The sequence below is a fragment of the Macrosteles quadrilineatus genome, unplaced genomic scaffold (assembly GCF_028750875.1).
Source record: "Macrosteles quadrilineatus isolate MER2022 unplaced genomic scaffold, UCM_ALF_1.0 Scaffold_2__2_contigs__length_208266976, whole genome shotgun sequence".
NCBI classification, from domain to species: Eukaryota; Metazoa; Arthropoda; class Insecta; order Hemiptera; family Cicadellidae; genus Macrosteles; species Macrosteles quadrilineatus.
This window is the reverse complement of record NW_026542595.1, coordinates 5,727,689-5,752,967: the sequence shown is the minus strand read 5'-3', so window position 1 is coordinate 5,752,967 and position 25,279 is coordinate 5,727,689. Positions and strand designations below refer to the sequence as shown.

The 25,279-nt window shown below is 33.2% G+C and overlaps 1 protein-coding gene across 1 annotated transcript; it reads right to left on the bottom strand.

The window, feature by feature from the left end:
- Positions 1–890: 890 nt before the first annotated feature.
- Positions 891–1,820, bottom strand: LOC128987379 (homeobox protein 2-like). The gene has a single exon (XM_054408200.1). It carries the CDS (start codon positions 1,818–1,820, stop codon positions 891–893), a length of 930 nt encoding a protein of 309 aa, XP_054264175.1.
- Positions 1,821–25,279: the final 23,459 nt, after the last annotated feature.

Genomic DNA, 25,279 nt, shown 5'->3' with positions numbered 1-25,279 from the left:
TTTATTGCATATGCCTGGTTGTTCAGAGAAAATGTGTTTGTAATTATTTAATAATTGACTTAGAATTGTTTGTTCTTCCTGAGTAATACATGTGTTTGGTGCTAACGATGTACTAATCTCCTCAAATGTTAATGTGGTGTCCTTTGATGAATTACTTTGTTGATCATTGAAGTTGTGTGTTGTGCTATCATACTCATTATATATTACGTTATTGTGGTACACATCGTACATCATATTATCAAAATTATCATCTATATTATTATTTTGCCTATGGCTATTACTATTAACTACTATTTGACATATTTGTCCTTCATGATGACGCAAATTAAACTTCACTGTAACATTATTATTGTTGATTTGCATATTGATTTCATTTGTATTAAAATTCAAATCCATTTTAAGGGCGGATAGTACATCGAATCCAAGGATGACTGGCTTTATTAAGCTTGGCACTATCAAATATTCAGTAAGCACGGTATGTTTATTAATTGTGGTTGGGACATATATTGTTCGGGAAACACGCTTACTCTTTTCTCCTACAGCAGTTTTTATAACGGTATTATTTACAGGGAGTTCTTCAAATGGTTGTAGATTTATTCTATTTTCTTGAAACCATGATTCGGCTATACATGTAACTGATGAACCTGAATCAATTAAGGCATTTGTGTTGATGTTATTTAATTTTATGTTAATTTCTGGGCAATTAATTTGAATGTAATTTTTGTTGACATTAGTTTCGGATTCATCTTCTAAGAGAAAGTTTTTATCACATAATATATTATTTGTCTGAATATGGTTAAGTATATGATTCCTAGATTGACCGAGGATTTCGTATTTTGGCGCTGTATTCAATGAAGAATCAGTTGACATAATTCTTTCTCGGCCGTAATCTACAGCGCCGAGTGGTTTTCCGACCTCTGTGGAGATCGTGAAACACGAGAACTTGAATGGTGGCTGTTTAGTTGTGGATCCATGGGTGGAGTACTCGGGTTATTAGGCGAGTTGGAATTTTGCCTATACATCGCACATAGTTGGTTCTGTTCCTTGGTAGGGTGATTCTGATTATATTTGTAGTTTTGGTCTGGGTAGTGGTCACGCTGATATGGTTTGTAGTCTCGGTGCACCCGTTGGTACTGTTGGGACTCATTACCATTGTTTCTGTTGAATCGGTAATTTTGTTGATTCCTATGATGTTGGTTGTTCTGTGCATAGTTATCGCTGTGTTGGAAGTTCTGGCGGTTCATCTTAGGCACGTAAGCTTGTTGGTTAGTAGATCGATCATGGTAACGTTGCGGGTTCTGTATGTTAGGGCTAGACGGTCTGCTGTTCTGATGACTGTTGTTGTAGCTCTTAACTTTCTTCGGTCCGTCTCGAATGTCATCCTTCTGTAGAAATCGTTCCATGGCTCTTATTGTGGTGATATTTTGCACATTAACACTGTCCTGGATGATTGGATCGAATCGCTCTGCCAATAATGATACGATCTCCTCTTCACTTAAACTAGGGGAGATGGATTGCAATAAAAGTACTCGTTCTGTTAAATATTCCGTACGGCTCAAGGTTCCATTAGCTCGATATTTTTCAGATTCAATCTTGGCTTTTATTCCTCTTTTGTCGGCTTGACTCCAATATTTGCACTCAAATTCCTTAGCAAAATGGTCCCAATCAAAAATGTCTGATCTGATTAGTTGCAACCATCGGGATGCGGGTCCTTCAAATGACGTTTCCAATAGGTCTTTAAGGTATTCAGTTTGATTGCAGTTTATATTCCTTTCGATCCCTCTCTCGTAATATCGCTTAAGTTTGCGCAGATATTCCATTGGGTTACCGCTTCGTCCATTAAATTTCGGCAGTTGACGATCATTGTTCTCATTACCGCTACAGATTACTTGAATCGCACCTGCTTGTCCATTTATTGGGTTAGCTTGCTTTAAGTTGTTTACTTCAGACTCACATTAGATTAAATTTTGGTTGAGAGTCTGAATTTCGAGCTGTTGTGTTTCAATTAATCTAGTTTGTAGGGTGATTTTAGGCAATACTTTATTTTGTAGGGCAGTTAAATTTATGATTGAGTTACGCTCATTGTCAAGTTGTGTTTTAACTGTGATTTCTTCTATTTTCTGCTCAAAATTAGATTTATGTTCTTCTAACTGTGATTTTACTGTTGAGATTATTTGTTCTTGGAATTTGTTATCCTCTATTTCGGAATCAGATTGTTGTTTTGATATGCTGTGAACAACAAATTGCTTCAACTGATTTTGAGAGTCTTCAATTTTTAACATTAGCCGATCGTTTAATTTAGCTGTTTCTTCAGTTAAAATACTTTGTGTTAATTTTATGGCATTTATTTCTGACTTTATTTCAATTTGACTTTCGCTAGTTTCACGTATTTGTGATTCAAATGCGTTTCTACAAGCTTGGGTTTCTTGGTAGGTTTCGTTTATTTCATTGTTAAAGGTTTGGATTAGTTTAGCTTCAGTTTGATTAATCTGCAGTTTTGTTATTTCTTGGATTTCTGATTTAGTTTCACGGATTTCTGATTTTAATTCAGCAGTTATTTCTTGAATTTCTGATTTAGTTTCACGGATTTCTGACTTTAATTCAGCAGTTATTTCTTGGATTTCTGATTTAGTTTCACGGATTTCTGACTTTAATTCAGCAGTTATTTCTGACTTTAATCCAGCACTGGTTTGTTCAAACTTATTACTCAAGTTGGTCATAAGGTTAACTAACATGTTCATATCGATTGTAGGTGTCTGTACTGGAGGATTTGTGACGTTTAATTCATCAGTTGAAGTGTCGGAATGTGTAAGGAGCTCGTGATTCACATTATGAACGGACTGAGACTGTGTTTGAATGATATCAGCTGTTCGACGGCTGTCTGCAATATCGTCTATCATCACATTTGTCGAGGTTCGGGGAACGTCGTTTAAGTCCGGCTGCATTCGGCACGACGGCACGATTGTGTTTTTGGTCGGTGGCGTTTCGGCTAGAGGCAGTTCGGGTGGTGGAACAAAACCGGTTAAAGTCGAATGATCAACGCTGTCTGATTAGTCAATGGAACCGGTGAACGGTTGGTGGTCGTTGAAACCTGAGGCTTCTTCTCGGGTTTGTTGTTGTTCTGCTCGTTGCTCAAAATGGCTGCCGTGTGTTCTGTCATTTATGTCATCGTCGGCGTCGTCACTTGAACTCGACATTCTTGCCAGAGACGGGTAGTTTCGTTTAGGCCGTAAATTATATTTATTTTCCGACATTTTAATGTAAAATGTGTTAGGTCATGCGTGGTTATTAAATATGCGATGTTGTTGTCTTGATTATTTTGGGAAACAGGGGCAATTACGGGACAAATTAACAATGCAAATTCTTAAATCTAACAAACTTATAGGCTAGTTATGGTGAGAATTGCAATAAAGTTAATGAGCTATTCAAGCCAACACGTTGGTGCGCCAATTTGTAAACTCACCTTCCAATATTCATTTAGGCTAGGCCTACTCTATAAATGTTTAAAGTTAATAAGTTAACAAAGATATGGATTACAAAAGGTGTTTTATTTAAACAAATGAACAATTAACATGCAATGAGAAAAGGCTTGACGTTACAATGAAAGGATTGACAATGGTGTATGGGGTTGAAATTAAATTGAAATAAAAGATAAATTTGAATAATAACTTGAAGGTTCAAATAATTTAGATGTGATATATCTCAGGGTAGGGTGTCGTGCTGGCTGGAATGCTAATAATTAATAAATTTAATAGTGTCCAAATAGGCCTAATTAAAGTGTTAAACTTACACAATCTCAACAATGGAAAATTTAATTTTGGTGTTGTCCAAAAGGTAAGTCCAATTAGTACAAAATTTAAAAGAGTTTAAAGAAAAGGTTATACTTAATTTCGAAGATAATGATTGAGTTGAGTCCTCTTGAGGTTTAGGCTACTGTGATATAACTTGAAACTGGTCTTCTTGATGAATGAATTTGATTTAAGTAAAATTTTGACTCCTTCTTCTAACGATTTCAACTTCTCAATGGCTTCCTTCTCTTTCAATCTCAATGTTCACATCACTCATTGTTGAACACATGGGATCACTTTCACTGCTTCTTAAATTTTGATTCCTTAAGGACTAATTTTGAAATGATATTATAAGAAATTTTGATGTATTGCAATTCTCTTACATATTTAATAAATAATTAGGTTGTGGGCTGTAAAAAAAATATAGGCTATGGAATGAATTGATTAATTGAACATATTTATGAAATTATATAAATTAGGAAAATGAATATTAGGGCAGTCTTTCTGAGGAGTGATTATTAGGTGTATGAATAGAAGTTAACATTAAAAAAAAACTTAATACTAAATAATGAATGAAATGAAATTAAATATTACAAAAACCATATCGCTTGTGGATCTTTATAAATGTGTTTTCAAAACAAGCGGTTTTTCAAAGTACCATTCTCTATGAAACCAATACTGAAACGTAAAACGGAGCATTTTAAATTGTTAAAATGCTATTCAGAACGATGTATTATTATGCTTACAGGTGTTTTCATACAAAATATCGCTTTAATATTTACTTGAAACAAAAAAGGAAAAAGTTGATTATAGGCTTCTAGTAATCTATATCTTTGCATCTCATACGATTGCCATATTAACCCTAAAACAGATTCAAGGATAGATTTTACACATTATCAGTATTCTTTGAATTTCTAAAAAAATTTCCCTAGTTCTCATTAAAATTTGTAATAGTTACGCAAGGGGATGGTATATTGTTAAATTTACTGGAAGAACTCTCGCATGTAAAGCACTGAAGGTAAGATTAACACTTACTATTTCTAGTGAATATTATTAGCGTAATACAAACTGTAGGTTTAGTAAAATTCTCCTAAACATTGTTTGATTAGTTGAAATAAATTCAACAAACAGGTATTTTCTTGCACCAAATTGTAACAAAATTTTGCATTCAGTAACATAATGTACATAGTATACGAGTTTAAATTATTGATCGTAACGTTCTGATGACTATAAATAAAGTCCAGACTATGATTAGTAAGTAGATTGTTTGTGATGCGGTAACTGGATATTGTAGTCCCTAGTTAGACTATAAAACCTTATTACTAAAACTGTTGTGTGCGGCATTGAAGAAAAATAAGTACTCGTAACGATTTTTTCAACAAAATTACACGACATTGAGGCCTCCCAGGAGACTACTGTTTTCAATGCGGTATACATTGTTTTTATGCAGTGCAAATAGCAATAAGTCAATTTTTATATTATTTTAAGCCTATTATTTTGTTCAATTATGAATCAATAGAATGGTAAGTATTGATCATTGTATAACAGTCCAATACAAATGTGCTGGTGTTACAGTTTAAACAACGTTGCTATTTATCGTCGAAAACGTTCACAATTTTAAGAATCTTAAGTATTTTAAGTATTGGTAATAAAATTATAGTTTAATAATTAATCAAGCTAATCTTTAAAAACCTTTTAATTCTTGAATAAATGGCAACCAATGAGTGAAATATTCCTCAAAAGCTTAAGATGGTAACTTTGTTAGCCCAGAGGGTAGCTCGATAACAAACCAATAGTGAAAGAGAAACTTTAAACATGTACATGCTTCTTTAGTTACTCAGCAGGGGTTGTGACACTTCATCTGAGATTAATTATTGAATATTTTTTGTATCCAAGCCTAAAAGGATTTTTCACCACACTATGATGTTTTTAGCTGTTTTACATACATTAATTGGTGGCTGACAGTTACGTTTAGCTGTCATCGTCATTTGGGGACCGAGCAGGTTTTTACATCCCTAGGGCCGCAAAATGAGCTGCCCGCTTACTTCAAATACACAATCAGAATCCATAGCATTCCAATAGAATTATTTTATTGTCACCGCTGCCTAGCAACTATTTATTATTGTTTTTGCTGATTCTTTAAATTATTTCTTCACATAACCTTAATAGAGCAAGAGCCCATGACTGCCAGACCTTCGTCATTTTATAAAAGCTGAAAATTTCTTAGCAAATGCTCCCGGTTCAGTTAAGAATGATCGGCAACTATGACATTTGGATTTTAGTTACTTTGGCAACAAAAAGGTAACAAAGGTCTGAAATTTGCAAAAAACCATCGTTATAGTATAAAGCTTGGTTCTTTCATATTTTCTTCAGAGGAGTGTTAGAAATCATTTCCCCCATTGCCAGACACTTTGTGCGGTTTAAACCCTCTGCCAGACACCCTTAAAAATTAGGTATGACGAAGATTAATTTTCGTCATTTTATAAAAGCTGAAATTGATATATGTTATTTGGGGAGCTATCAAAAGACGTTTTCTCAAAAGCCAGACACTTTCGTTGGTAACTTCATCTAGCTAGACACTTTAAAGTCTGCCATGATTGTTACCTGCAAACAGTGAATTCAGTTCCAGTTTGGAACAGGTTTCTTTGCCAAATGTAAACGGTTACATTACTAATTTCGTCCTCACAGTCTGTTTTTATAATAAACCATATGTTTGATGTAAACATATGTTTTATTTGCATTTAATTGTTTGTTTATTCCTGCAGTGTTTTGAAAATATGTAATTATGTTCTAAAACCTTTGAACGCCTTTGGTTTATTTATTGTGATAATTTGAAATATGTGTTCTTTAGTAACACATTTAATTATTGCGCTAATTTACATCATAGTATAAAGCTGAATTTGATATATGTTACTTGGGAAGCTATAAAGATACACTTCCTCAACAGCCAGACTGTTTCGTTGGTTATTTAATCTAGCCAGACACTTTAAAAAGTCTGCTGTAATATAATAGGTAGTTGTGGGCTTAACTGCTACATACGAACAGTGACTTCTGTTACAGTTTGGAATAGGTTTCTGTGTCAAATGTAAACGGTGAAATCACACCTTTTTTCTAATCGTAATTGCTTTCATTTATATCATAGTATAAAAGCTGAATTTGATATATGTTACTTGAAAAGCTATAAAGATCCATTTCCTCAAGAGCCAGACACTTTCGTTGGTTATTTCATCTAGCCAGACACTTTAAATCCTGCTGTAATATGATAGTTAGTTGTGGGCTTAACTGCTACATACGAACAGTGACTTCTGTTACAGTTTGGAATAGGTTTCTGTGCAAAATGTAAACGGTGAAATCACAACTTATTTTTAATCGTAATTGCGTTAATTTATATCATAGTATAAAATCTGAATTTGATATATGTTACTTGTGAAGCTATGAAGAAACATTTCCTCAAGAGCCAGACACTTTCGTTGGTTATTTCATCTAGCCAGACACTTTAAAAGTCTTCTGTAATATAATAGGTAGTTATGGGCTTAACTGATACATACGAACAGTGACTTCTGTTACAGTTTGAAATAGGTTTCTGTGCCAAATGTAAAAAGTGAAATCACAACTTATTTTTTATCGTAATTGCGTTAGTTTATATCATAGTATAAAAGCTGAATTTGATATATGTTACTTGGGAAGCTATGAAGAGACATTTCCTCAAGAGCCAGACACTTTCGTTGGTTATTTCATCTGGCCAGACACTTTAAAAGTCTGCTGTAATATAATAGGTAGTATTGGGCTTAACTGCTACATACGAACAGTGACTTCTGTTACAGTTTGGAATAGGTTTCTGTGCCAAATGTAAACGGTGAAATCACAACTTATTTTTAATTGTAATTGCGTTAATTTATATCATAGTATAAAAGCTGAATTTGATATAGGTTACTCGGGACTTCTTGCCATTTTTTTTTATTTATTGTATTAATTAGGTTACATATTTACAGACACTGAAGAAGAAAGCGACTTTGAAAATTTTGACTGGAATGAAGACCATGAAGATGTCGAAAATAATTAAAGTTTCTATGACGATTACGAAGAAAATGATGATTCCTTCAATTGCCCTTCCCTATGTCCCTAATTCCACAAAATGGAAAACGTATTTTTAACTTTGTGTGTAGTTCTTGTATCTCAAGACTTTGGATTAAGTTATTAAATTGTTAAAGTTATTTATTAACAAATGAATAAAAGTGGTTTCGTGTTTTAGTATTTTTGAAAACTTCCATAGTGATAACATTGATCATTTTCGGCAAATAAAAAAAACATTAACAAATAAAACCTGATTATACAGGACTCATGTAACAAAGGTCACTGTTCGTATGTATCAGTTAAGCCCATAACTACCTATTATATTACAGAAGACTTTTAAAGTGTCTGGCTAGATGAAATAACCAACGAAAGTGTCTGGCTCTTGAGGAAATGTTTCTTCATAGCTTCACAAGTAACATATATCAAATTCAGATTTTATACTATGATATAAATTAACGCAATTACGATTAAAAATAAGTTGTGATTTCACCGTTTACATTTTGCACAGAAACCTATTCCAAACTGTAACAGAAGTCACTGTTCGTATGTAGCAGTTAAGCCCACAACTAACTATCATATTACAGCAGGATTTAAAGTGTCTGGCTAGATGAAATAACCAACGAAAGTGTCTGGCTCTTGAGGAAATGGATCTTTATAGCTTTTCAAGTAACATATATCAAATTCAGCTTTTATACTATGATATAAATGAAAGCAATTACGATTAGAAAAAAGGTGTGATTTCACCGTTTACATTTGACACAGAAACCTATTCCAAACTGTAACAGAAGTCACTGTTCGTATGTAGCAGTTAAGCCCACAACTACCTATTATATTACAGCAGACTTTTAAAGTGTCTGGCTAGATTAAATAACCAACGAAACAGTCTGGCTGTTGAGGAAGTGTATCTTTATAGCTTCCCAAGTAACATATATCAAATTCAGCTTTATACTATGATGTAAATTAGCGCAATAATTAAATGTGTTACTAAAGAACACATATTTCAAATTATCACAATAAATAAACCAAAGGCGTTCAAAGGTTTTAGAACATAATTACATATTTTCAAAACACTGCAGGAATAAACAAACAATTAAATGCAAATAAAACATACGTTTACATCAAACATATGGTTTATTATAAAAACAGACTGTGAGGACGAAATTAGTAATGTAACCGTTTACATTTGGCAAAGAAACCTGTTCCAAACTGGAACTGAATTCACTGTTTGCAGGTAACAATCATGGCAGACTTTAAAGTGTCTAGCTAGATGAAGTTACCAACGAAAGTGTCTGGCTTTTGAGAAAACGTCTTTTGATAGCTCCCCAAATAACATATATCAATTTCAGCTTTTATAAAATGACGAAAATTAATCTTCGTCATACCTAATTTTTAAGGGTGTCTGGCAGAGGGTTTAAACCGCACAAAGTGTCTGGCAATGGGGGAAATGATTTCTAACACTCCTCTGAAGAAAATATGAAAGAACCAAGCTTTATACTATAACGATGGTTTTTTGCAAATTTCAGACCTTTGTTACCTTTTTGTTGCCAAAGTAACTAAAATCCAAATGTCATAGTTGCCGATCATTCTTAACTGAACCGGGAGCATTTGCTGAGAAATTTTCAGCTTTTATAAAATGACGAAGGTCTGGCAGTCATGGGCTCTTGGGCTATAAAGTTGTAGTTGTGTTAACTACCAGTGAGTATTATTATTGTGGTGAATTGTCGTAATAGAGTATAGTGTGGTGAAAAATAGCGTTCGTACCTAGGGCCGAAAATGAGGTTTTGCCAGTTCGAGATCGTTTTTAAAACGATATTGTCATATTACTATTAAGACGGAAAATGACGACTTATCAACAAATGTTTTATAAGCAAAGGTAGAAAGGGGGAGAGATTCACCGCCCCCAGCAGATGCACCGTGTCTGGCTCGGGACAAACGTGGCTAATTGGACAAACACAACGCAGATGTACGAGTATGTCTTCAGAGGGTCAAAGACGTATACCAATATAATATTGATAATGCTTATTGACTATAGGTGTCATAATTTTGCGTATCATTGACAGAACAATAATTTCTTCAAAGGAATTAGAGAGAAAAAAAACAGTCTACAGATTTTTTACTGAAGATTGTGTAGGTTTATTTTGTTGAAATAATGTGGTAGATAATAATAATTTAAGTAAAAATGCTATTTGGTTTTAGATATTTTAGGTATTACTACCTCTAGAAGGTTACATCTTTAAGCCCGTCTATATTACGAGTAACTAAGGATCATAGAAACTGTTTTAAAGAGAAGTGCTCAGTTCACGTTGCATAATGGATTCCAATTGGTCCAAAATAAATGTGTCCGGTCGAGTATCTTTGGTTTCTAAAACGCAAGTCAAAGATATAACAGTATTTTGTTATGTTTTCTTACTGATATGTTATGTTTTTCCCCTTTGCTTACTGAAAAAGTGCGTAAAATTATTTGTAATGTTAATATTATGTTCTCTCGTAAAAGGTTTTGTTTGCCAAATAGTATGAATCTAATGATTGACTAGTGTTTCCTCTAATAGAAGATTCAAAATGTATCCACAGGCAAAAACTATTAATTCTTGGACATTTGATAAAAAAACAACAAGTAGATAAGGAGACAACAAATCTTAGTTGTGTGGGCTCTGAATATCTATATATTAATTTGAAACTGTTTTTCTTTGTCATAGCTATTTTGAGAGAACGGCTGGGCGTAGAAACTCGGTAGGGGCGTCTAAAGAAAGGTCTTGGTCTGTAGATGAGCCATCAAAAGAGAAACGTGGTAAATTCCCTCGGGGCTCTGCCCCAGTGGCCTTTAAAGTCCCATCCCATGTTATTCTTATGGAGGAAAACAGAGTTTTTGTCACAGCTAATTTGAGAGAACGGCTGGGTGTAGAAACTTGGTAGGGGTGTCTAAAGACAGGTATTGGTCTGTAGGTGAGCCCTCTAAATAGAAAAGAGGTAAATTTCCTTGGGGCTCTGCCCCAGAGGCCTTTAAAGTTCACTCTGCAATTTTGTTTACATTATGATCATATGGATAATTTTACACTACTTTTAATGAACCAGCTGTTAATATTAAAATTGTATTCAAAGGTCTACTGAAATTGTCAAAATTAAATGTTTACATTATTATTTATGATTTTAAAATGATTCTCCACTGCATGGTAAGTTTTTTATAGTTTCAACAAAATGATGAATTTATGATACGTTTTAAATGTTTTGTTCAAAAATCTATGCTTTATTGCTCTTAGAAAATGTTAAATTATGAAATAAGTGTGACATATCATTTTCAAAGGAACATATAGCTATTCCTTATCGGGTTAGCTTATGTATTGTAAGGTTGGCACTTGCCTTTTTTTCCTACTTTCAATCACCATTTATTTTTCAATTCAAGAGAGAACACCACAAATTCATTTATTGGTATGAAAGTTTTCGATAATCGGGTGGAAAATTGTGTCATAGATGAGTAACTTGCATTGAGGATGAGAGCTGTGTTCAAGTTTTGGAATAGACTAACTACGGAGTATGTTTCATCTATGGTTTTGGTGAAGTAGGTGAACTAATGTCAATTCAGGTATTTTTTGAAAAATGTGCAGGCCTACAGGGTTTTTACTTTGATGTACACATGTAGCTAGGTCGAACAACGCATCTGAACCTCACTACATACAACACATTCGGAAACACAACAGTGTCATCACATCTCATCGCATTTGCATAATTTGTTACCAAGGCTGGACTAGGTTATGCATTTGGTTCCACAAATGTTCAAGATTTGTGATCAAATTTCCTACAATTATGGTTCATTCCATCCACGAAAAACATGCTTTATGTGGTCGATATGGCCAGGCAAAACTACCCCCTAAGTTAATGAATTATCATGTAAGAACAGGATGATTAAATACATGGGTCGATGTGGCAAGAGAAGGAATTAAAATTGCTTAGATTGAAGTAAGAATGTTACTGCTATCTGGAGAATCAGATATTTTTATCAAATACAGAAAAAACTTATTTAAATGATGATAAAATTCTGTATTTTTATGACTAAAGATGAAGATTTACTTATAAATCTGGATACAATCTGAATGATTTTTCTAAAGCAGTTGGAATTAGTTGTTAGTAATAAATATTGACTCTTTCCGTAACATGATAGACTAATTATATGAACTCATTCTCCCAGATAGTGAAAGTGGCTTTGACATGAAACAAACTCATGAACAAACAATTATAACGACTCCTAAAAAACCTTTGGGCAACATAAAGCCGATAAAAAGGTAGGAAATATTGTGTTAAACGAATTCAACAATCAAGTTTTTTAGGGAACACAATCGTCATACTTATTATTATGCTTATCCTCCCTTCATTTGACTAAGATTTTAATGACTTCACTCTATCTATCGCAGTTAGCTGAATTTACATAAAACCTCAAGATTAACCCTTTATTTCGACGGGGTTCCACTAGTTGGGAATTAATTTACTAGAAAGTTTTAATACTAGTAAACGGTACACTTGGGACTTTCGTGAAGGGATGTTACTTGAATGTAAGGAAACACCAAACTTTCTACAATACGCAAATATTGGCTACATTTTTGTATATGACAATCACCACAGCTTATCGGTTTGAAAATTTTCAAATAATTGTCATTAGTTCAGGTAATATTTACGCTAGTCAATCAACGCTTGTTGATGAGCTTTGGACTTAACTTTGGTGAATAAATATTATTACAGTCGTGTTATATTTTATAAACGCGTGTGGCTCAAACATTACACTGTTTATGTAACATAAATACAATTTGATCATTTAACCCTCACTCATCATCCTACTCGTATAAATAACAAATAGAAGCCACCAATAGGTGTGAGCGTGTTTCAGTTACTACTATTTTTAAACTCATTTAAATATTACAAACACAAGCTAAATAAGGATTTTCCCGACGTAGAAGGAGCTCCAGTGACGAGGTAAAGGATAAGTTACGAGGTCTCTGGCGCGCATAGGAATGTCTCATTTGTACCGTCATCAGCATCTTACCACTCTTTGTTATAGTAATAATAATTTTATTTATTGGCGGAGCTTACTCGTCTGAAGATCTTAAGAACACTTTAAAGTACATAATATTGACATGACCTGGAATAACCATTTTTTTCGATTTCTTGATCGAAATATACATTGGACTCCCATAATTATTTATATGGGGATTTCAAAGTACATGTTTAAATTCTGAAAATTAATAAAACTAATAGCTACTTCTTGTTAGGAAAAGACTGTACAGGATATTCCTACGTCAGTCAGGATTAAAAGGAGGAAGGATCAGTGAGTGTGGAGTAGTAAAGTTAGTTGCCTTGGTGATGAGTCCGTTGGTCAATTAAAATACAAAAAAATACTGAAATTTAAAAACATAAGCCTGGATGACAAGTACACCTAAACAGCCTACGACAATAGTTTTATTGTGCATGAACTCGCAGTACACCAGAAAAGTAAGATAAAGGGAAAAAAGAAAAACACTAAACTAGAGAGTTTACGGAGCTCACATACACTGGTTGTGACCAAATCGAACTCGTAAATCCTGGTATGTTAGAGGCCAATAATAAAAGGTCCAGCAGGCAACTCGTAGTCTGAGTTGTGAGGCAGATGTCGCTGTAAAGCTCGATCAGGACCGGGAAAAGTCACACACCGGAACTACACAAAGTATTTTCAATCAATAAAAAAAACCTTTTCTTATATTCTTAACACTTTAGCGATGAGGGTCATAATATGAGTATGATGGTGGCACTACTATTTTTACATGGATTGACATAAAAATTACTCAAAACATGCAATTTTTCGTGCATGTAAGTTATAGATAGTGTGGGGATTCATGAGGACAAAGTTAATTAATATTTTAGTATTGGCATGGTATTGGTTTTCATATATTTATTTATTAGTACAATTAAATTCATTTTCAAATTTTGATATTTATACTCACACATTAGTTTCTTTGTGAAATGAATAGTTGGTGACTAGATCATACAAATGTGGCAGTTCTAGTAGTTGAGTGCAAACTTTGGTTCTAGAGAATCGAGTTCGAATCCTTCGAATCCTTGCATCACCAACGGCTTTTATCTAAGTTATAATGTCTAGATGAGCTCTTTTGGCCTGAAGCTCACCTTTAAGCTGTTGGTCCTCATTGCTACAGCACAATAAAAAAAAAATTATCTCAGTCAGTGGAAGGTTTCACTAAACTAAGCCATACGGTATTATTACATTTTAATTGTAAATTATAAAAACAACTCATACTCCTATCAACTATAGTGTAAAGCAACAGTCGGATTTATCAAAAGCATGCAAACATATGAAGGGTATTTCTTTGAAAGTTTGTTGAAAAACAAGAAAGAAATTGTTGAATGAAGAACAAAAGTGTCCAGAGTCTAGACAAACCAGCTTTGTACTTCATCCATCTTTGAACAAAAGGTGCTAATTGCTCAAAGAAATATGTCGTCCGTCGGCAGATTAAACATCTCAGCTCAGAAGAGTAGATTTCTCCGTAGTTATTTGTATTAAAGACTTTTAAGAGTAGCACCTCTTACGAGCTTGCATTATAAAACTTATTGAATTAAATTAAACTTTACTGTATATATTTTTTTATGAGTTCAAATAAAATGAGTCTGTGCATATATTGTTCCATCAACTCACTTCATTACCTCTGGTTTTTTACATCAATGGTAAACAATCTATAAACAATCTATAAACAAATTTTTGTTTATAGATTGTCTAGAAGAGCAACGTCTAATCTGAAATATTTTGCTCATGTTGTTGCTGTACTAGTGATTTTACGCAAGCTGGACGGATATTATTCAAGAAACAATCAAGTACACAAAAATGAGATTCATTGAAGAGTTTAATTTGTTTTGCGTTTTTGTTGTGTTTTTAATGAATTAAAAAAGTATTATATGCTAAAAGCTATTTATAATTTGAATGAATATTTTAAAAATCACTTTCTACTTTAACACTCCTACTTACTAACAACCATTTTGCGTTTCATTATTACCGATCAATTCTTCCTAGGTATTAGGTAACAAAACAAACCAAACTAACTTGACATATCCACTGATGAATATTATGTATACAGGGTGATTCTAAATTATTGTTACACTTTTGAAACTCTATAAATGAAAAACTAAACAACCTATCATCAATTGAAAGAGGAGATTCTAAAGTTTAGTTTGACACTTTTTTGGTAAACATATTTGCAAATTTAGCCTATACAGAGGTTTTTACATTTTAACTACGGTTTTAAATTAATTATACAATTTAAAATCTATGAAACTTGTGGCGTAACAAGTATGAACACAATAGAAGGTAATTTATTTTAAAAAAATAACAAGATTATGGCTAAAAACTCTGAGAATTTATCCTAATTTTTAGAGACATACTTGTGGCTCAATTAAGAGTGAACACTCAAGTCGCTCATGATGTGAGAGCTTAACCGTTTGTGCACTACTAAACAACTTAACAATACAAAGTAAACTAAACAGCCTTTTGGATGTTGTGGTTTAGTAAATATAACTAACAACAAATACCCATTGATGTCTTTAAGTCCCTTGTCTTTATTGCACAAAAGACATCAAATAAAAAAAGAATGTCTTAACAATCCAGTGTAAATGCAAATAAAATCTAAAATATCAGCTCAGGAAATCTAAGTAAAAACTCATTGTATAAAATAAAGATAAAATGAGCTTAAACGCTACATCACATAACAAGATATTTCTGTGGCTTTAGTTCCTAAACTACAAATAAGTACACTACATTGTAAATTAAGTCGTTAATAAAATGGTATGTTAAGTTTCAGGTCTTTACTTTTAATAAAGATCTATTATGTTAATACTCATATTTATTATGATGTGTCTAACAAACTGTTTATCGTGATGCTCCTAATGTATATTACAATCTGGTGAAACAATTAGCTTTCTAGCATAATTCAAACCTCAGATATTTACTGTTGTTTGAAATCGGGTTTAACCTCGGGACTTAGCCATTTTTCTAACCCAGATTCATGTGTCACTAAATGATGTAAACTGTAGAAGTTTTATATTTTCCCCAAAGTGGGATTGTTTTACCGTGGGCGCTTCTTTAATGTGATGCTCCTTAATTATACCTCAATATGGTCAAAGAAAACAACCGTTTATAGTTGTATGTTTTCTGTGATATGGTATAAAGATTAGCACTCTAGGTTAGTTTTAACCAGAGATATTCACCAAAATGTGTGTAACTGTTCCACTGGGCTAGAAAAATGGCTCAAGTCCCGAGGTTAAACCCGATTTCAAATAACAGTAAATATCCGAGGTTTGAATTATGCTAGAAAGCTTATTGTTTCACCAGATTGTAATATACATTAGGGGCATCACGATAAATTTTACTAAATATTTGTCAAATTGAAAAAAACATATAAACCTATTTTTAGAAATATAAATAAGTAATGCATTGTGTTACTTCGCCTAAAACTTTACGTAAACTATAGTTGTATGATGACCAAGGATGGCAAATGAGTAAAGAAGATGCTAATATGATCAGTAAAGTTAGTTTTACTTTCATTGTGTTTCCTCAGGTTTGGGGCTTATTTATTGAAACACAATGGTCAAGTATATTGTGAAGAAACTACTAAACAAGGTATTTTATGGTGACCATAATGGATTGTGACCAAATAGGACTCGTAACTCCCGGTATCTCGGCGGCCAGTGAACAGAGTTCAGCTTATAACTAATGTCTCGTAGTGAGTTAAAGTCGGTGGTTTGGAAAAAACAACACTCATGCAATGTTATTGTAACTTTAGGAAGGACTTTTTTGTGTGTAAGTGTGATTTGGATCGTGTAAATAAGACTTCAGATAGCACATTGTGTCGTAATTACAGTTTTCAAACATGAGAAGTTAAGCAAAATTATTATCGCATGGTCACACACAAAGAATCTTGATTTTCATGTTTCGACGTCTTTTAAACAACTTTGTCCCATAAAGCTTTGTATTCTTATATTTTACTTTAACAGAAACATCTTTTGAAGGAGAGTTTTTGTCTTAGAATATCCCTCAGGCGCCGTGTCGGTTGTTTGCTATTTCTTCAAATGTCTGATGTCAAACAAAGATTCCTAATTAGACGAAATAAAAGATGTATTTTGCTTCCAGAAGTTACAATACGTCTGTATACTAGTAATGACATTCCTTGCTTGTTATTTGTGTGTATATCTTTGACTTTATATGGATTTTTCATTCCGAAAAATTAAATTTTGTGTATGATTATGTTTTACATGACCTCTGCTCAGATTACCAAGGTGAATTAGATAACATTTTAACTATAGACTTTTTTTAGCTTTGACTAATATAATATCCCCAACCCTGCAGACTAAGTGAGTTATAACTTGTCTGATTAAATTTTTAATCAAATTTGTACAAAGATAAAATGTAAGATGTAAGTTGTATTTATTCCCCATTTAAATAGCATTAGATTTAATGAGTGCTTAGGTTTGCTGCTATGGTAAGGTAAAAGTGGTTTTTAAACCCCATAAACCCCTGTCCCCTGTAGTCTGATCATGCTGGTTCACGAACTCATTCAAGTTTATCTCGACTTACACCTCTAAGCCAAATTTAATCAAATAGGAAAACATTACTCGAGTTATCGCGTTTACGGACACATACACATAGACCTACATATTGTATACATGCTATGTATACAAATTGGAACGGATATTGTTTATGGCCGCGATGGACATCAAAATGAAAAAATATGGTCTTGGGACTATGTCTTACCGTGCCACCTACGGCAGTAGCTACTTCCCTATAGGGAAATTAACTAAAACTAGAGATTCCATAACCATGTTAAAGTTATAGATAGATTTTATTTTTATTTTTTTTATTAAAAATAGACATAGGCTACGTAGTTGAATTGAGCATGTAGCTAAAGATACATAGTATAAGATTTATAAAAGTTAAAAATCTTTATAAATTAATGTACAATGAAATATTCAAGTCACAACTTACAACCTGTAAATCAAGGAGCTGAGAATTTCGTAACCAAATATTTTAGATATTTAAATTCAGCTATTTACATAACAAGGTAAACGTCATCCTTTAGCGTGTCCTATCATTTACAAGTGTAAGCCGACAAATCCAAGAGACAAGAGAATTTACATTGCTGATTTCTTGCTCTACTTTTACATGATCAAAATGCAAATCAGGGACTAAAGAAGATTGTCAACAAAAGTTTAATTACTTCCTCATACTTTGACATTTATGTTAGTGACGTTTGTGGAGATGTTCACGGTACTACGTATAAGAGATATCGAGCTAAACATAGTTCAACCTAAACTGTCTGGTCATTGTTATATGGTAAAATAAAAAATAAAACTGAATATCTTTCATCCCTTGATACTTCTACATTTTATTTAGTAAAGATCGTCTACTTTTTTCGACTTTAATCACAATTTAAAGCCTATTTACTAAGAATTTCCTGTAGCGATTTTACGCGTTAGTAATGTATGAGTAATGTGTACAATTCCTGTACATTATGCTTTGAAAGCGTTATAATACCGATGAGTTTTAACAATGATTCTGGTAATCTATTGTAGTTTGAACCGAAAATAATAAAACAATATAATCGCATTCTGATTTCTTAGTATGATGAATAAAATCTATACTAAGTACTTATGGTTTATTTTCTAAGCTTTAAACAAGACCAATGTAGCTTTAATCCGCATAGTTTGATTTATTTTATTGACGTTCAAAGGAGCTAGAGGGTCATTTGGTAAACTGCTTTTGAGACTCTGCTTCTATTTAAATTATTAGTTACAATATAGTACCTTCTAACTATTACTGTATACTTATAAGTTAAAACCTGCAAACATGTGTTACAAGCTTTTAAAATAGAAATTACACATCGTTTTGTAATAAAAAAGGCTAAAACACAAATGAAAAGTCTTCAAAGTTGAGTTAAATAATTAAATAATATAAATTGGTAATCACAAGAAGATTACAAATTAGCAATAAAACAGGGATCTCCTTCATTGAAAACAGATTAGGAATTAAATTAAAATTTAATTTGGGTTTAATTATTTCTATTGCACTAAACATGAAACCCCGATCTCTCAACATATTTGCACACAAACTAACACACTATCAATGAGTTTATTACTGTTGATTTTTTATCCAAGCTACTTTTGTTAGTACCTACGTTTGTTTACATTCTTTACAGAAAATAAAAATGGCTCCAGTCACAGTTTTTATGTAACGGGAATCCTATTATGTTGACTAAAGATTTTGAACGAGATCTTTGGGAAATGAGCTTGCATGCAGAAAAAATTAACATTTTTGATGTACCCTAGCACTACAAGATAAGAACATCACATGAATAGTTAAAGGTATTGATGTTTCAATAGTCGGCGTATTCTAGGATGTTTACTAGAATACGCCTTTATAAAACTATCATCGACACTAAAGACAGTGAATAACAAACTGTCGTGAAGAACTTCTTAAAGACATAATCCTGATAATTAACTAATAAGATACTGTGGTTGTCTCCCTATACAGTATTAAGGAAAAGCCTCCATAAATGACATATACGTCATGCATGTTTACCAAATAACACATCACTCATACTGCATGACAAATAATATTACAGCATCTAATCTACCATGAAGATTTAAGTTTAGTACGATGCGGAAAGGCATGTTTTTTATGATAACACATTGATAGCTTTAGAAATATTTTAAGGCGTGAATGGTTAAGTTAATATTTCTTATTAGGTAGCTAAACTATCGCAATGTGACATGTCACTTTTGAAACATCAAATAAATAACTAGAGCTACTTTACGGATGGAAAAACTAACATTTTGCCTTGCTAATTATTCTTCACTCATTGGTTTCTAAAATTTGATAACCATTTGTGGAACTAGTACCACAAAGCCATACTGGGTCACTACAGTATGCTGTATACTCTTCGGCCACCCTTACCACACGATTAGCTTGTAACCGGCCTTTACTTCCCCCTGATGCGTCGCACGCAATTGCAGCGCTTCTAATGGCTCTAACTAGAACCAATTAGAAAACCACAATACAATAGTAAAACACAACGTACGATGCTCACATTGATTAGATTATAACAATGGTACTAGGAATCTGGAATACTGTCTCTTGGGGCTGACCATTCCAAGAGAACAACGGTTAAAATATAGTATTGAAAACTATGTTGATTTGCCATTAACAAAATATTTATTCACTTGAAAGAGTTTGTTGAGTTTTATAACTGTTTCGCAACGATAAACTTCTGTGGCAAATAATGTAGATGTTGAAAAAAAATATGACCTCACGTCTCGAGCACATAATTATAAAGATATTCATTTCAAAATTATGTAAGTGACGTTTTTGTATTTTTTTTTTTTAATTTTCACTCCAAAAACCATTCGGCAAAGTTATCTATGTGCCATTCTGATATCTTTGTAGTTTGCCCTGCGTCCTACAGAATGTCAGAGTAAGTCCAGGAGGCAGTGAAGTACAAAGCGATCTAAGTGCAGTGACGACTCGGTCACACAATACTATCTAAAGGTCGAAAAGCACTTGGTTATCTGGACTAAGATCATTTTGAGCACATTTTGATCTAGGACTTAACTTAGATCATTTTTCACAAATATAGTCTAAACTTTGGTTTTGTAATTGTATTTTTAGCGAATTTCCCTATAGGGAAGTAGCTATTACCGTAGGTGGCACGGTAAGACCTAGACCCGGGACCGATTTACTTTTTCATTTAGATGTTCCCAGAGGCCAAAAACACCATTCGTTCAAATTTTTATATATGTATATATATATATATATAGACTTATATATATATATATATATATATATATATATACGTCCGTGAACGCGATAACTTGAGTAATTTTTGTCCGATTTTGATGAAATTTGGTTTAAAGGTGTAAAGCAGGATAAACTTGAATGAGTTCGCGAACCAGCATGATCGGACCATGGGAACGGGGCTTTACGGGGGGTTTTATGGGGTAAAATTTGTTTTTCTCACTTTTGACCCTCAAAACACAAAATTTCCCAATTTCTCTTTAGACCTTTTTAAACAGCTTAAAAAAACAATTAATTTAGTATATAAAAGTATTTTTGTTCGGTTAATAGTAACGGAGAAAATTAAAAAAAATGTAAATTTAAAATTCCCATGTTATTCTTATGGAGAATATTGTCAAATGTTGTAGTTTGCTTGTTTATGGATATATTTTGTATTTTGATCAAACTTATTTATTTTGTACTAAGCTATCAATATTTTACAAAAAAACACACTTTATAAGTTTCCTTGTAGCAGCAAACCTAGGTACTGGTTAAACCTAATGTTATTAAAATATATTTAATTGAAAATCAATTAAGACAAATGGAAATTCGCTTAGTCGGCAGGTTTGCTGCGGCGGGGGTATTTATGTAATGTGTTTAAAACGCAAAAACAAAGTGTTTTTTTTAATTGTAACCACCTTTTAAAATTGTAAGAAAAATAAAAACTGTATTTTTGACAGTTTTACTCAGTTTTTTCTTAATTTACCAAAATTATTGTTTGTGGCACTTAGAAAAATTTGAAATGAATATCTTTGTATGTGGTTGCCTACAGAGCTAACTTTACAACAAAATGGTAAACAAACACCAACCCACGCCTTGGCTCTGTCAGTTGTGTTTATTCCAGATCCACGTTCAAGAGCTTTGTCCGATTTGCATTTCTTGTTAATTCTACTAATTGCGACAAGACATTAGCACTTGATGGTGTTGGGACGCTTGAGCGGAGGCGAATGAGCAAATATCTTGGATCAGTTGGGCGCTTGGGGCGGTCTTATTCCAAAAACACATTCTAAAGGAGGAATTTGATGCTTTTTGATTTTTGCAAGTGATGCTTTTTTTATTTAATAATAAAAACCTTTAATATTTAATTATCAATGGCGTATTTTTTCTAAAAGTATTTGATATCCATGAAAGTATTAAACATAATTTTACGCTGCATGCAGAAATGAATAAACAATTGTAATGGCGTCCCTGGATATGTTGGAAACGGTATATATACTTGCTATTGAGTTAGTTCAGCCCTCTTGTATTTAACATTTTAATACTGACCCATGGCTCTATCCATCCAGAGCACATCGCAGTGCAGCACGTATTGTATCGAGCCATTTTACAGGATGCGGTATTCCCTCAGCTAAAACTAGTTTTTTAGTTGCCGAGACAGCAACGTTAATTAATTTCACACAGGCCAACTTTTACCAGGTTTACTAGGAGTATTCCCGATAAAACCTAACCCAGGAGTTTAATTTTGTATAAACAAAGTATACATTTTGATCAACGGTTGTTTTCTACTGAACTACTACTAACTGACGTTATTGTATAAAGCTACAACAATTACCCATTGTTGTTAGCTCTTTGTCTACTAAAGTAAAAATAAAAAAAAAACTTATTAATAGTTAATCCTTTACCATAACTTACTTCCGGAGTTTAAAATGGACTGTTGGGTGTTATGTTACATATAACTGTTTTGTTTCATTTTAGTTCTTATAGAATTTAGTTTTATTTTATTTTCTTGTGTTATAAAGTTTTTCTGTGCGAAATAAAGATAAGTTGATTTTATTTCGTTATTGAACACAAGAATATACTAAAATAAATGTCACTTATAAACTAGTTACTATACTCAATTACATAATTTAAAACAATAAATTTAAAATCACCGTGACATTCTTATGTACAATAAATAAACTGTTGTGGTTTTCTTGTATAGGGATATGTTTTAATAAAATTTGGAACATTTATATGTGTATTTCATGCTAAGCAACCTCATGCGAACCTCAGCCATTGTTATAAATAATGTTATTTTAATAGGAAATAAATATGATTATTGCTATTGGATATTTTTGTGAAAATGCAACAAGCTAAATGGGAATTCATTTAGTCTGCAGGTTTGCCGCGGTGGGTTTAAGTTTTATCACTTTTCATTAAGGCGTAGAGCATAATTATGTCTTGGCTGAGGTGGAGGGGAGACAAAGGCAACGGACATGTAGTAACTTGTCCTTACCGCTGCTAGTCATATCTCCCGCCTAAATGACAATTATGTTTCAGCACCCTCCAGAACTAATAACATCCATAGCTCTGCTGGCTAAATTGAACATAAAGTGGTTCGGGAGGGGCTAATTCAATCTTAATCCAAGATTTAAAACCTACACCTGTATTATACGATGAATAGTTTGTAAATTGTAGCATACTACAGTGATAAGATTGTTATCAAATTGTTAATTTTACATCCTTTTAATAATAGGTTGATGTTTACATATCTAGAATAATGTTTAATATAATAATTTTATTATTATTTTAGATATTTAAATTTAATAGTATAATATGTTGGATACCTTTCGATAATCTAACTGGCTGTATTAAATATGAGACATAGTTAAAATTAATTAATTTAATTAAATGATTTTTAAATCATATGTTAAGTTTTCAATTTTAGGCTTACACTTTTATGTACGAGTATTACTCATATGTTATACATTACGTGAGCTGTCTTAAGAGTGAAGTCATTTTCAGTACACATTGTATCCATACCATTATCTGAATCACATAATTAAACTATGAATTTAATGTTAAAAATAAACTAACAAAAAAAAAGACGACGAAACATTTTTGGTGCCAAGATAGCATATTTAAACCAGACAGAGAACTTTCTTTTATTTCCCTCTCATGATCCTTTGTAATAAAACTTACTGTAAGAAACTTATTAATGACGTTTTTTAATCAATACTTCTTAGGATATAAAAAAACAAAAAAATTAAATTATATATTGCACTTTATCCACACATAACGACAACTAAATTTCTTGATATAAAGATTCATAGATAGCTGACGAATACGTTAGTATCTCAAAACATTAAGCTACTTTCTTAGTAGGGGTAATTAAAATCTTATGGTGTGTTCTTTGTAAGATGTCAATTACTAGCTGGTGAGAAGGGACTTGACTCGTTCAGGTTATTCTGACATTAGCCTTTGCACGCTGTTGGGAACTAATGCATTAACCATCTCGTACAAGCAACAAAGACAGAGGATTTATCCTTCGTCAAAGACAAAGCGGCTCCAGTAGTCTTGACCACTTCAAACACTCGCTGATCCTTCCTTCCTTTTCAGCGGCGAGTCCTGACTGATCCTGGTGTATCCTGTTCTGTCTCACACACACACTTTCACACCCCTTTGATCGTAATTTGTGTATAACTTTCAGGAATTAAATTGGAGTTGTTTACCACCCCTTTATTTCATATTTGTATGATTAGTTCATTAACAAAAGCTTGGCATACTTAAATATGTAAACTTTTCTTATTGTTACCGAACGCAATAATTAAACTTGTTTTAAAACTTTCTACGATGATTCATGAACATTGTTTTTGTTATTAATCTACTTGTATTTTATATTGTTTAGTGTATTATACAATACGCAGGATATTTGATACATGGAGATTCTACGATATGTCTCTTCCGCCTACCTTTCTTGTACTCTGGCTGTACTCTGGCAGTGTAGGCAGTTAAACGTAGGATACGAACCGTCGCTTACCACATTGTATGTAGTTCCCACCTGCTACACCATTCAGTACTACCTGGATGCTGTGCTAGATCTAAGAGCCAATAGATGGCAGTGTAGGCAGTAAAACGTAGGGTACGAACCATGGCTTACCACATTATATGTTGTCTCCACCTGCTACACCATTCAGTACTACCTGGATGCTGTGTGCTAGATCTAAGAGCCAATAGATGGCAGTGTACGCAGTAAAACGTAGGGTACAAACCATGGCTTACCACATTGTATGTAGTTCCCACCTGCTACACCATTCAGTACTACCTGGATGCTGTGCTAGATCTAAGAGCCAATAGATGGCAGTGTAGGCAGTAAAACGCAGGGTACGAACCATGGCTTACGACATTGTATGTTGTCTCCACCTGCTACACCATTTAGTACTACCTGGATGCTGTGCTAGATCTAAGAGACATTAGACGGCAGTGTAGGCACTAGGCAGTAAAACGTAGGACACAAACCGTGGCTTCCCACATTGTATGTTGTCTCCACCTGCTACACCATTTAGTACTACCTGGATGCTGTGCTAGATCTAAGAGCCAATAGACGGCAGTGTAGGGAGTAAAACGTAGGACACGAACCATGGCTTACCACATTGTATGTAGTTCCCACCTGCTACACTATTCAGTACTACCTTGATGCTGTGCCAGATCTAAGAGACATTAGACGGCAGTGTAGGCACTAGGCAGTAAAACGTAGGACACAAACCGTGGCTTACCACATTGTATGTTGTCCCCACCTGCTACACTATTCAGTACTACCTCGATGCTGTGCTAGATCTAAGAGACATTAGACGGCAGTGTAGGC

Excerpts from the sequence above, each read along its gene's own strand:
- LOC128987379 (XM_054408200.1), bottom strand. The coding sequence starts at position 1,820 with ATGGAATATCTGCGCAAACTTAAGCGATATTACGAGAGAGGGATCGAA.